The sequence below is a fragment of the Pempheris klunzingeri genome, chromosome 14 (genome assembly GCF_042242105.1).
Source record: "Pempheris klunzingeri isolate RE-2024b chromosome 14, fPemKlu1.hap1, whole genome shotgun sequence".
Lineage (NCBI taxonomy): Eukaryota > Metazoa > Chordata > Actinopteri > Acropomatiformes > Pempheridae > Pempheris > Pempheris klunzingeri.
The window spans coordinates 4,215,183-4,230,293 of record NC_092025.1 but is presented as its reverse complement, the minus strand read 5'-3'; the positions used below and the strand labels follow the sequence as shown (position 1 = coordinate 4,230,293).

At 38.0% G+C, this 15,111-nt stretch overlaps 1 protein-coding gene across 3 annotated transcripts in view; it reads left to right on the top strand.

Annotated features, from left to right (window-relative positions):
- The window catches only part of ntm (neurotrimin), a 348,403-nt gene that overhangs the window by 307,695 nt on the left and 25,597 nt on the right, over positions 1-15,111 (top strand). For all 3 annotated transcript variants that reach the window (XM_070843471.1, XM_070843472.1, XM_070843470.1), the window contains one exon: positions 1,457-1,689. In XM_070843471.1, the coding sequence (XP_070699572.1) occupies positions 1,457-1,689 (233 nt within the window). The remainder of the gene's footprint in view (positions 1-1,456; positions 1,690-15,111) is intronic.

Genomic DNA, 15,111 nt, shown 5'->3' with positions numbered 1-15,111 from the left:
TACACCGCCACCCCTGCCCCTGCTAAATCCCCTGCTCTTTTGCTCATCGGAAAATTAAGGCTACTGAAAGTTGAATAAAACGGCATTTGTAAGCCAGACGTAAGCAAGGCAGAAAGAGCCGTGCTTGTAATTATTTTTTATCGCTGTTATCTTAAGATCACGAGTTCATTATTTTGTTATCTCGATTGAACAAAGCTTGTTTGTATGTTATTTGACAACGGGTTGATTATCTCGTAACAAAGCTCTTTTTTTGAGAATTAAAAAAAAATCATTTGTGATCTTGACATAACAGTATTTAAAAATTGCAATTAGTTTTCATATAAAAGCACAGTTTGTATAAGGTATGATTTTCTTCTCCCACAAGCACATTCTCTCATACTTTCTCAGCAGGACCCCAACATTTGTCATGAACATACAGCAGATGCTTTTGCTCTGTGGAAACAGTCAAAGACCAGTGGCCCAGCTCCTGTATCAAAGCACCATTTTATGACTGGTGAAACCTGTTGTGACTGAAACGGAGCACAACAGTAAAGTTTTCGGCTCATTGTCTCAATCACTTCTAAATGTCACAAGCTGAGTGTGTGGCCTGATGACTGCTTGAGAGCTACATTTGCATATGTACAATATGTGTACTTACCAAGCTTAGTGAGAAGTTGTCAATATTCCAAGCAAGCTGGTTGCTAATGGCTCAAATACCAGAGATATTGCCATTGGAAATGTTTTCCTTTTCATAAGGGAACTGAGAACTGCAATTATGTCTCTTGATATTGTATAATGATGAATGTACAGTATATTATTACCTTTCTAATAAAGATGATGTAGTAGTGAAGTAAAAGACAGATAGTGGATCATCTAATAGTGTTCCCAGGTTGTGGAAAATGATTAAAACAAGGATTATGGGAAAGGTATTTCAGTTATAACAAACCAATATCTACTTCCTGTTTCATGCAGAGTCTGCTTACTCAGAATAAGCCTCTGCAAATTCAGCTGACCCAAGCCCCATCCACTGCAGTGTCTTATGGTGCGGTTTCAGCCTGTAGAAATATCAGTAAGCCTTTCCTGCAGTGGTCAAAGCTTTGTGCAATGGAGAGTCTGCAATCTGCAACACTACACCAGCTGCTTTCACTGATTAGTTCTTCCTCTTAGGTTGAAGGTTTGCCAATCAGTGCAATGATTGACCAACTCAGCCAGACAGAAAAAAAAGCATTCAGAAATATGTAATGAATTGTAAATAGTCCTTCTGTACTGTAAGGGAGGCGAGTTGTTTCCTTTTACATACATGACATTTCAATTGTTTATTTGGCTTGGCTGTATATATTATATCAATTATCAACACTGGATGTTAATATTACCTGTTTGTCAATTCTATAAGTGTTTTAGTTGGTCTTAGAATAACTATTAGCCCACATTTGGTAAAAGCCCTGTTTTCAATGTTGTCTTTTTTATCCCTTTACAGGTGTGCACAGGGGGATGTTGTCACACACACAGCATGGCTAAACCGGTCAAGTATACTGTATGCCGGAGAAGACAAATGGTCGGTGGATCCCAGAGTGAGTCTGGTGACCCTCAATCAAGAGGAGTTTACCATCAAGATTGAAAATGTGGACATGACAGATGAGGGGCAGTATGTCTGCGCAGTCCAGACGAGCAGTCGACCAAGAACCACATCAGTGCACATCCTCGTCCAAGGTAACATTTGTATTTCTACATATATACTATGTATACTACTGATGTAGTTATTGCCATGCTGTTCCTTCTGTACTGATGCTACTGTACACTACTATACTATTAAATGTCAATAGCCTTGATGAGAATTTAATCTGCTACCAGCACTTAATCTGTTTCTTGTAGTCTCAGGTTGCATGTAAAATATTACCTGCTGACTTTCAGCACATCCAAACCCCCTCATGAGCATGCCAGTCTGTAATTGTAAACAGTCATCAGCATCACACATACATATAGTCATATGTATATATTTTTTTAATTTAATTTGTTTTTGTGTTGGTGCACACTGTATCATTGAGGGTTGTGTTGTTCCTGAGCACCAGCACATTACGGCATAAGTGAACAAATCAGAGAGTAAAAACAGACTGCTCTCCTTCTTTCCTCATTCATTGCTCCACTGGAGCAATTAGGGGCTAAATGCCTTGCTCAAGGAGAGGGGGGCTACGCTGGATGCAGTTAATAGGGAATACCAGATGTTAGGATGCTTTGGCTAAAATGATGTGTGGAGTTGTGCATCCTCATAGAGGTGCAGGGCACAGCGAGGTGCACTGTGCTATATACACATAGCATAATGGGGTGGTTTAATGGTACCAATTTGATATGCTGATGATCCGTGTAACATAAAGTGCTGCTCATAAGACACCATCCTCAAGTCCAAGTTTGGACTTCTTATGCTCTCAGTTTTCTCTGCAACACGATGCCAAACAACACAAATGCAACAATAATGACAATTAACACTACCAGCATTTCAAAACTACATTGATATTAACTGACTTCAGCTTTCTTTTATTTTTAAACTTCAAAAAGGAGCTCAGTAGAATCTTCTTCAAGCAGGTGAACTTTTTATTGAACTCGTGAAAGTAGTGAGGGTGGAAACATTCACTTCTTGTTTCCTTTTAAAGAAGTTTTCTTCAAAGTATAGTGTCTGTCTGTTCATTTTATTTTATAACATTTTTACCGTTTAAAGCACCTCGTCGCCTGCTGCACTGCTGCTTCTGCACAAATCAGAAATTAAGAAAATGTATCTTGTGAAATTTTGCAAATGAAGTGGCAAACTTTCACTGTCCTCAAAAAACACGTCTGAGAAAAGCACATTCTGAATAAACAGAAAACAGTTCTGTAGATGTATGGGCCAGCATCGCCACACTTCCATACACATGCACGTCTTTTCCACTGCATGGCACGGCTCGGCTCAGCTCAGCTTGGCAAAAGTTGAAAATAGTAATGCAATCCGCTGACATATGTACCAGCAGCCACATAGTCTAGAGAATATTCTTCAAACAGTGAATCACCAGATCCACAGGACACCAGGGGGGGTACTATTACAGGGCCACGGGCAATGAAGCAGTAAACATGCACTAAAATGATCCTGTAAGTCTTTTACCCAACATCAGAGCATTTGGCTTCTATGTAGTTCTGCTGCCAAACATTCCACAGCTGTGGATTAACATTATACTTTGATACATGCTACAAAGTGCACAACAGAGGTTTATGTTCTAACTGTTCAGATCAGACTGCTAGTTCTGGCTTCAATGGACCAGCAGACTAAGGATTGCTTGAATGATAGGAGGGGATCTAGATCTGCTTAAGGAGACCGGCTGGTGCTCAGGCCTCAGCACATGAGTGGAATCACCCGTTATCTCCTATTCTCATCTGATTCCTGATGTTGTTGAACCACCTGTCCACTGCGTACACCAGAATCCAAACATATACATGTCATTTTCAGTTAAATGGAAACCGGTTGCTGAATATTCAACAGAGGATTATCAATGAATAAGCACACTTATCAAGAGATGCTCCGCTGATTGTGAATGGAAGTCTATCTCATGGAAGATGACATTTGAAGTGCAACTGCACATATTCCATCAGAAAATCTGTAAATTGCCGTCAGTCTCAATGGTCTGTCTCAGAGTGTGTTCGGACACTATTTGTGTGACTTGAATCATTCAGCTGACATTCTATCCAATAGAACAGCACTGTTGCAATATTCTTTGGAGGGCTATATATGCACATATAGGAAACACATACCTGAGATGCTGGGAAAGAAATGTGGTAATGTTAATGGCATTGAGGTGTCCTTACCATATGTGTTATTTTCACATTGTAATTTATTCTAAATTCACAAGAGTCAAACAGTCACAGTCAATTGGATTTCTCTGTATGCAGTGTGATGTAACTGTCCTCAAACTCAAACACTACTTAGATTGCTGTACTTATGGGTTTGTAGTAGTTTAAGGCGTAAGCACTGTTCTGTCAGTGTGATTATGTGTCAAATATGATTTTGCTGTTACACAAAGTAAATCAACCAGCAGCTCTAATGACATGATCAGTGAAAACAGCTTCATAAGCACAGTGATGTCAAGTTTAGCAAAGGAGATAAGCACTTGTTTGGGGTTTTAAAAAAGAGCTCATTATATAGAATACTTGATCAGTGGGTCTTGATGGCTCTCCAGCACAAACATTCAGTCCCTGGAACCATGCCCAATCACAATGATTCATCTGATGTAAAACTGCAGTGTCTGATTCAGATGACTTCATAGATTATTTACATGACACACAATCTCAGTCGAGAGTTAATCACGGCAGTCTAGAGAACCTTGAGCTGGAATTTTTTAAGTCTAATCATATCACTCCCAAGATTATGAGCAAGGAAATGATGAACCTGCAGAGGTTTTTCCTACTAAAGTCCCTCTATTTTGCTTAGTTATGGGCCTCTTTCATGAATGTTTCCTGTTGTTCTTAAAAAATGAATTAGAGAAAAAAAAGACACTGCACAGGCCTCAGATTTGTTCCTACTCAGGGTGTTACAGTACACAGACGTCATGGTTTGGTTAAAACGGTGTGAGTTAGGTTAAAAAAAAAAAACAGAGACAAATGCATAAGGATACAACTGTGGAGCACGGCCAGCAGACTGTGCTTCTCCACAACTCACTCTCTGTTTCTGTTATAGCTGACTGGGAGCCCAAAAAGTTCCCAAACCATTGATTGAAAGGATGCAGGCAGGTCTTTTCTGTAGGTTCTCTTTATACAGCACCTTTCTAGATCAGAACAAAGCAACCTTCAGAATAACAGACAAAAGAAAGACATAAAATAGAGACACAATATGAACGTAATGTATAAGTATAAATAAATAAATAACATTTAATAGAAGCAAGTCTTCGTTGCTTTTTAATGGTTTCCATAACGTCCACAGATCTTAAACCCAACAGGAGATAGATAGTTCCATAGTGGAGCCATGACTACAAAGGCACAGTCTACTTTGGCTGTGGGGCTGCAACAAGGCACAACCAACAAACCCTGATCAGAGGCGCTTAGTGTCGTGCTGCTGATAAAGGGCTGCAGTGGTTCTGATCATGCAGAGCTCTAAAAGTGATCATAGGAATCTTCAATTGGATTCTGAATTTAATAGGGAATTTAATGGGTGACATGAGATGTTTTTAAAGACCTGGTCTAAAGGATTACAGCAGCATTTCGGACCTTTTACAGAGGAAATTACCATATTATAGATAGGATGAAATAAAAGCAGGAATAACCATCTCAGTACCTGTGTAGTCATGAAAATAAAAGCAGTCTGATGTAAGATTAGCGGCCTAAAAGCCATGTGACACCATGTGCCATTATCTATTATCATTTTTCTTTCCCTTCGTTTGATGGTCTCAGTTGCGTTTTGTTTTCTGTTCTTTGTAGAACTCGGCACCATAACAACAATCTGCATATCAGCTCTGTCTTACCTACGAATTTCAGAAGAACACGATTAGATCAAATCTGTGACAAGATTAAGATTAAGATTAAGATGCACTTTTATTCATCTCCCAAAGGGGAAATTCACATATGAACAACAGCTACATTCAGAACATTTACAGTGAGAAATTCCAGTGAAAAGAAAAAGAAATAAAAAAATAAAATAAAATAAATACAAAATATATTGCAAATGTACAAAAAATACAAAATAAAAAATGTACAAGAATAAAATATAATGGAAATCTACAAAAATGAGCTGTTGGTGGTTATGATAAACCATGGTAACAGTCTCTGCCGTTAGGAGGTGCTGGGTGCTGCGGTGTTGTGCAGTCTGATGCCTGATGGTATGAAGAAACAAGGCAAGGCAATTGAGATGCAACAAAGGTCTCACAGGAACTGAACCAGTGTACTATTACACTAAATGGACACACCTACTCTAAAACAGGACACTCATGTGAATCCATGTAAAACCTCCATGTTCCATTGCCAACCAAACAAAAAAAAGAAAAGTGGCTGAAGAGAGGTAGCAGGGGTGGATTGTAAGAGTTTGGGCCATGTTTTTGTTGCGGTGTAATGACCACCGCAAGCGCTGCTTAGGACTGTGAAAGAGCTTTTCCTTCAGCTCATCACATCAGCCATCTGAAGGCAGAAGGACAGATGTGCTGACAGATCTGCAGCCTCTGGTTTGAGAAGTGCCACGATGTAAACATGTCACGCCAGTTAACCAGTTTAACTAAAGACTCCTGTTGGCCTTTCTTGTGAATAAAGGCTGTATTAACCTCTGGTGTGTTAGCTGAGACCTCATTGGCCAGGCTGACAGTGAAGTGGTTTTGTCATTCCCTTAATTAAACGTAGTAGAACAACAAAGGCACCTGTTATACACTAGTCTTTTATGGAGAAACACTGTGAAAATACTCTATTATAGTATGCTCTTTGTACGTTTCTTTTTCAAATTATACCTTTAGAAATGCCCAACAGCCGATGCACTGGGGTTCTTCTCATACAATATCCACCAGAGGTGGTCAAGACTGTGTGAGGAGGGCACATTTCTTGTTCTGTAGCTGCTCGACAGAGGCTACTGGCAACCACTGCTGTGTGCAAATGATCTTTGTGTGTTTATATACACATTTATATACATTGTGTATATACATCAGTGAAAACCAAAACTTGAATTTAGTCCTAAGTCACTGTGACAGCAAAAGCAGAAGAAAAATTGCTTTACTGAGGCAGCAAGAAATAGTAAACAACAACAGTAAAGACCACAGTACAATGTATAGGGTTACTGTAAGTGTTGCTGCTGCTGCTGCTGCTCTCTACCAAACAACACGGGGAATGAAAATATTTGCCACCTGACTGAAGCCCATCTCGCAGATCTCCAGTCTTGTAGCAGGTGGTGTAGAAAAAAAAGAATTCTATTACAAGTTTTCTTTTTTGCAGCCCACACAGAAAGCTTGTTTATTAAAACGCTTGTATTCCTTGTATTGTGTATTGATGGAGTATAGACCTTGACAAAGTTTATGCCACCCTTGTGGAGGATGGTGATGTCAGTGTTGGTTCATCTAACACTCAAAAAAGTATCAACACACTACTAAACAGATTGTCAAGGAATTGTGTATAAAACTCTGTGACTCCCCAGGGAATGCTTCATTACGATGTTGTTGGCGATTCGTTAACTTTAATTCCACACCATCATCAGGTTAAAATGTAATACTTAAAGCTAAGGCTAAGGCCAAGCCTCAAAGAGCTGCCAGCCTGGCTAAATATATCTTTCAAATTTTGGTGGATAATTTACACGCATCATTTTTTATTATTTACCTATTTTCACTGGGATATTTTACAAGGTGCACAATGGAAGGAATTATTTACACCTGGATTTTATGTCTCTGTGCATCCAAGAGTTCAGACTATTCAATATCCACCCATTTCTTTTGAAAAATCAAAATAAACAAAAACATATTCAATTTCCACCCATTTCTTTTAAATAATGAAAATAAGCAGTTTCACTTTTTTTAAACAACTCAATAGCCGTGTGTATTGCAGCCCCTAGGGGCTTCTGACAGTTGTATCACTTCATCTTCATACAGTACATTCAGTACATTATATTGAGGTCATTTTCGTTTTCAGGTTCTGTTACTGTCATTGCAGATCATCTCCTGAGATTGCACTAACTCCATATGCGGACGCCTGCAGCTTTACTATCTTTAAAAGCAAATATGTTGTGGACTTCACACTTCTCTGATGTAATCTTATGTTACTCATTGCCATGCAGCCCACCATGAGCCTATCAAGCAACATATCTAGAGACTATTGAAAATGTGTTTGTAAAAACTTCATTTTTACAGACGAACACAGAGATGTGACTGTTTTAAGCACCAAAGCATATACAGCATAAAATCATATTTAAATCAATTTTTGAATGTTTTCCTTATGGACCTTGTGAAATGTTGGCATGTCTCTTCTATCTATCAAGTGTATGAATTATACAAATTCTAGAAAAACTGTTAAATGATTAAAATATTACAGTATATTACAATCACCCACCTCCACCTAGGACCAGCTCTAATTCTAAGATAAGCAAACACCTTAATACTGTTTGCTTTTACTGATTCCAATATTATTGCAGCTTTCAAAGTAAACTCTTTTGACAGCTTCATTAAAATAAATAGTGACATGAATGTCATCACTGTGTGATTTTGTATGCCTGAGAGGAAGAGCCAGGCGTTGTTCATTTTCCTGTGTCCATTTAGCAAATTCTGTATTTGGTGCACTGTGAAATAATGAGAAAGAGACACCTGCCCAGTGCACTGATGAGTCCTTTCATCCCAGCTACAGTATACTCATTAATCCTGCTGCTAGAAAATATCAGCAAGTGTCCATGCTGTGCTGTTTAGGTAAACTCTGATCCGTGTGGCCAGTATTGGCTTCATCCCTACTGTTAAGTTGTGCTACTCAATCAATCCCTGTAGGGAAATTCTCTTTTAGCTCGCCCACTCTGTGGGAGGTCAGAGGTCGGGTTTGAGATATAGTTCTTGCATGGGTGCATCTCAGCAAGGTGACTGCATGGGAACACAGGGATTTGTTATCCAGCTGAAAGATGAAGGACCACTACACAAGAGATAGGACTCCTGATGTCAAAGATGTGAGTGGGCAGCCATCGTCTAAAATCCAGTAGCTGTTTATCTGGCTGTTAAGTCTTACAAGATCATGAAAATGTATCCCTTTGTTCCATGATTGATCGAGGACACGCAAGAGAATTCTAGTAGTTTAGTGGTTAATGTATAAGAATACATAAAGTGGTTGTGTCACATGAAAATGAAGTGTTATCAGAAAGAGAGCTGTCTGTTTGCTTTCTCTTTGTCAGGCCTGATTCAGGACATATACACAATTCTCTTGTGGAGCTGATTTTGTGAAAACTGTGTACTCTTTGTGAAAACTCAAATTGCCAGCAGAAATTAGAATCTTGTATATATAACATAACACATATGAGCGTCCTCCTCTAAAGGACGGATAGGGACCAGCCGCAGATAACTTAAGTTATGTTACACACTTGACATAATTTGATTAGGTTCGGAAAAAGGATCCTAGTTTGGGTTAAAATAAGTATGTTAATTACTAAAGTGAAGTTACGTTATGTATGAAGCGTAAGTAGAAATAAGTCAAAGTTGTCTTTGGTTCCACAGATGGCATAAACAGCGGTCTGCAGGGTGTCCTGTTTTTGACTGAGCCATCTTTACACTATGTCACCTGGGTTCCTCCTTTGCTCCCATCATAATTGCTGCAGCCACTTGGGGTCACCTGCGTAAACAATGATCATTTATCACTGTCGTTTTGGAATGGGACGATCAAGTGCACTGTGAGCAGCATCAGCATTCATCTGGAGTCATGTTAGTGGCCACCTTACACTCTCCTTTCAGCTCCGTGCTGGTTTCAACCAACTCCTGAGACAACTTGCGAAATGCTCTATGCTAACCAGCTGCTGGTTCTGGTCAGGTCTGGTAGCACAAATGGTTAAATACATTTTTAAAGGCAAGGAGCAGCAGTTACAAGGAATTACAAATAACAAATGAAGTTCAGTGAGTAGTAGAGTATTTTTCTTTTAAAGACAAAATGAAAACTACTGGTATGTATGGACTGACGGGTCAAACATATAGCAACTAAACAATCTAATGACTAAAATTGTGTTGATCAGAGTTCTGCAGCAATTCTGCAACCATTGTTTATAGGATCACGTTTGTTCTTTAAATGAAATAATATTGCATTAGTGAAGTACTACCTATTGCTTTTTGAAAAATGCTGTAAGATTCCACCACCAGAATGATGGATTAACTGTCTTACAGTAGCCTGCTAGTTGACAAGGGGCAGTCTCTCAGAGATGCTGTGAGGTTACACCTCTATTAAAAAGGAAATTGTACATGTTTTATATGAAATGAAGGCCAGAGAATGGTAACATTATGGCTCAGCGCACACACACACACACACACAGACAACTCTATTTGTATCTTCCATATGCACAATACTGAATACAGAAGGGGATTAGTTTAAAAGTGTTTCTAGTCCTGCTACAAACTTGTAGTTCTTTCATATTGATTCTAAATGTTCTTCCTTTGATTGCAGAATTCTCAATGAGCAATACACTCTGTCATATATACTCTAGCATTAAGTGTTATGATGTGTTATGTCATTTGTGTAATTTTACTCTATGGCACACTTGTCTTGGTTTATCCATAGACAGAATTAAAACCATCTCAGTCTCAGAGCAAACAAGGATTATGAGCAGAATTCTGCTTGTTTATTATAGTGTATTATAATTAGCTAGATCACCACAAAAGTGTTCAAGAATCCTGACAGGATGCGTTGACTAAATGTGAAACTCAGCCTTTTGTATTTATTCCACAAACAGAGGTTCAGACTTGGCCTTTTACACCACAGCTAAATAGAAGCAATGCTGACACGCCTGCTGTATGCTTTTGTCATTCATGAAGGGTAAATGGGGATTAAGCTGACATCCAATAAATTATTCATAGAGATTTTGTCTTACAAACAAGTCTGATGTGACTAAAACAAGTTAAAGCACTGGTGACACTCTTTTCGTACACTTTTACTTGATGATCCTCAAATGTCAAAATAGAGATGTGTCCTTGTTACTTTGAAATGGAAATGACAAAAAGGTAGCTTGGGCAGATCTGTCAGGAATTTATAAAAAAAAGGAGAAAAAATAATATTTATTCAGGAAAACGAATAAGTGTGAGGTATCCAGAGGAAATCATTGCAGTCATATGCGGCCATCAAATATGTCCTTTGATATTCTGGGACATGTTATTTATATGCCCTGAGACATCTTCAGAGGTATTTTTTATGATTTGAGTACTGTCTGAATGTGAGTCTTAGCATGCCACATCAGAGTGCTAATGCTTTAGTATAGAAATCTTACAGTATGTGTTGATTAATGGGTATTATTACTTGTACACAGATTTTAACAAATCTGCAAATGTGTAAAATAATGAATTCAAATCTTCATTTTCTTGTTTATATATATATGTATATATATATATATATATATATATATATATATATATATATATATATATATATATATATATATATAGATATATATATATATATAGATATAGATATAGATATATATATAGATATAGATAGCCATGTATATAAATATTATTCCAAAATAGTAGCTTTCTCTAAAGATAGGTTCCAATTTTGCCTAAATTGATGCAAAGACCCCACAGGATGAAAATGAATCAACAACAAAAAAAAAAGCCTCATCCAGGGGCTTTATGAATCTGCTTCAAAATTCTACACAGGCGATAGGAAAAAAGGAGTGACACTGAAAGGAAATAACTTGAGTTTCTCCTGAGTTCTAAGATCAGCCAGAGGCTGAGCTCAGCACAAACACACAGGCATACTCCCACAGACATGGTTACAGCTAACATCTGTTGATATTTCACATACAAATGACACTGTCATTAAATGATAGGGTTGCTCTAATGTGACCACAGGGGGAGATGCGAGGGACATGATCCACAGTCTTAGATGTCAGCAGTCTGAAGTGGACAAATTAAGTGTTTATTTATATTTTATGTGTCAGTTAAGAAATTCACTCTCATTTTTTTTGGGGGGGTGGGTCTTGACCAATTGTTGATTAGCTGATCTGAGTAAAGCTATCTTTGCAAGTCACAGTGGTCACACACTCCATGTTGTGCAGACCTCGAGCCGGGCTCTGTCCGAGGTTTCTTCCCGTTAAAGGGGAGTTTTCCCTTGGCATTGCCTCCTGGCTCATGTAGGAATTTTAGAATCCTTAAGTTTGAATTCTTGAATCATTGCGTCTCTCTTAATGAAGAATGTTTGATGAAAAGTGTTTCAAAACTTGTTTCAAAAGGCTTCACAAGGTTGAAGCAGGAACTGGGGAAACGTGCATTTGATACATTCAACATTAACATATTAAAGAGAAAGTAAATGAGGGCATTTTTTATCATTTACATAATGAAGTTAAAATGTAGTCAAGGAAGTATTAGTAAGAGTCACACTGTTAATATTTAAGTTCTTATCTGTTTGGCATCTAGAGCTTTTTGTTTCCTATTTTGAAAAATATCTGTGAATTTACCAGTGATGATTCAATAATAGTCTACGTAAAATAAACAATCAATATCTGCATGAAAATCATATTTAAATAGACCACAGACATCACACACATTTTTTGAAGTTTTATTTTGTTACTTTGAGAAACTCAAAACTTTTTTTATTTTTTGTTTTCTATTTATTCTCGTCGCATTCTATTATGTAAAGCATATTCTGAGCCGTGCACAAGGGGACCTTGTTTACTGTAAACTACGATGAAGTGTCTCCTTGCAGCAGAAATTACATCAACTTTTGGATCAGTGGGGACACACCGTCAGTTTGAACTGTTGACTGCTTTTGAAAAGAATGTATTTTTCTGTTTACTTGTATGGTCTCATTCAGGGGAGATTTACTATATGTCTAATAAAAGAAGATACTTGCACATCATATTTTGAACTTCCTTGCTCACTGTGTGTTAATGCTGTCAAATTAGTTAGGGGTAATGTCACTTATAAATATTCGAACTTTACACATATTGTTAGTTGCTTTGTTAGCTATAATGTTATGTATCGAATGTGCTGCACTACCTTTTCAGACTTACTGTAGGTTGACTTACATCCATGTTGGGTGTTTTTTGCCAAAGATGTAGATCCCAGCTTTGGGTTTTTTCATATGGAAACAACTCTTTGATCAATTTTAAGAGCATTTCAGTGTTTTTTTAGGTGATCTATAAAATTTGAAAGGGCACAGCAAAGGTTGTGATCCACACATGCAGGTGATCTTTACCTTTGAGCAGCATTCAACAAAGTGCTCTATATTGTAGATCTATGATTTGTTCAGAGACAATTTGCTCCGCACTCCTTTACAATAGCTTTATAAAGTTTAGCACTGTGCACTGGGGGAGATTTTGTTCAATATCATCTACAGTACTTGAAACCTAAAAAAAACCCAACTGTAATGGCTTTGTTTCCTTAAAGATGGCTGCTGGATCTATTTGAAATGCTTGTGCAAATTGTTCTCTTTTTATGCTTGGTTAGTTAGCTATATGTAAACATATAATTAATCACGTTTTTATATATATATTTCACAAACATTTAGTTTGTGAAATATATATTCCTTACTTAACAATTTAAGTAAGAATATACACTGTTGCCCATAAAGTTGGAATAATTGTTCAGTACCCCCAATTTTGTTAAAGCCTGAATACACAGTTTGCAAAAGTTAATTGTGGTTTAAATTTCACTGTGATATGTTTGGAAGAGTTTGATCAATAAAGTTGAGAAGATATACACTTAATTTATCAAGAATGAATCACATTGTCACAATCATTTCATGAGAAGAGGTAAAAAACATTTTTTTCCAACTTTATGGGCAACAGTGTATATTTCTCACTGAACAAATGCATCATTTAACTGTCTGCAGTACAGTTCTACAGAATACCATCCATCTCATGTACTGCAGAGAGGTACGGTACCTGAGAGGATCTTAGTCCAATAATTCATTTAGAAGACAACCTGATTAAGCAGACTGCCTTGAGAAAAAGACTGGTACCCATTAAATTGTCTGGCTGCTGAGAAATCAATAGAGTTTTGCAGGTCTACTTTATACAGCAAAAAGTGCAAACACAATGCAACTCAACGTTGCAGTAATCCCTGGGAGGTGTCAACAAGTGAAACTGTATTTAAAGATTTTTTTGTATTTGTTTGAAGGAAAACAAGTTTCTTAGACTTATGCTGGGCTCACCCTACGGGGGTTTATAAATCTTGATTCTGAAATCTGGTTGCTTCACTCACATGAGGAGAATCTTCACAGATGTTCCTCTCTCTAATCTCAAACTTGAACACACTACTGAAAATATCAGTTTATCACACACTACACATTATATTTGTGATTATTGTGCCAGAGAGAGTAATGCAACACCTCAATTGTAATCTCATAATAATCTGCACTGTGTCATTGCTGCTAATGGTTTACAGTGAGAACAATCACCTGCTCCAGCGTTTCCATCTCCTTGTAGATTTGCCTTTCACGTTGGCTGTTGTGATCCTGCTCAGAAAGTAGCAAAGTTACTGTCCTGACTTTGAATCCTAAATATCGACCATGTTTATTAATTATCTGGGTGGCCCCAATGAGTCTGTAAACAGATCTGCATCTGTAAACCCCCCACATTACCAGATAATCTGGGCTGCACATCAGTACCCACAAGGTGCCAGACCAGATTTTGCGAGGGCTGAATTGGGGATAAATTGACCTAAGCTCCTGTAATGTGAGCCTGGCTTTACAGAGCATTATCAAAACTTAATGAGGTGTGCTGTGCTGTGAAAATGTGTTAACGGTGTCAGAACATGTGTTCATGGTCAGTGTGGTTTTGGATATAGTTCTTCCAACCCTTATTTGGGGTGTCAGATGTTTGTAGACAGCTTACACTTAGTCACAGAAACATGAGTGTTCAACCATTGTTACCAGATTTCAAAAACATCTCAGTTTGAAAAAGAGATTCCAGTACAAGAACACACAGACCAAGTCTTGGGAAGACAGAGCAATTGCCGCAAGACTGAAAGAAAGATAACTCTGCCGAGTTGAGCTAGGAATGGTCAAGATGGTGTACCAATCAACGTGGGAAGGAGATAGGAAATTGAAGGATTCAAGGCAATTTGAATCCCTTCCTGAAGAAGACAACCTTCCTTTCTGCTACCCTACATCACCAGCTGAAATCTTTGGAATAATTTGAAAAATGGGCAAAGCAAACATACCCTCTACTACCGCATCTGCTGCGGTGGAGGCTCATTGAACTCCCTTGCTGCTCAGAAAACCTGGATGTATTGGAGGCCTAACAAAACTGAGAAAGCAAGAATAGAAGCCTGTACTTGTGGTGTTCATTGACTTTGACAAGGCCTTTGACTCAGTATACCATAAAGCACATCAATCCATGTCTCTATATACTAGCGAGGCCTCGGACAGGATTTTACTAAGGGAGTATGATTGCAACGCTCCTTAGCCTTTGTGGAGGATTTGGCTCTGTTGAGTGACTCATGGAACAGCATGTCCAGGAACCCAGTAATCCTGGGAAGA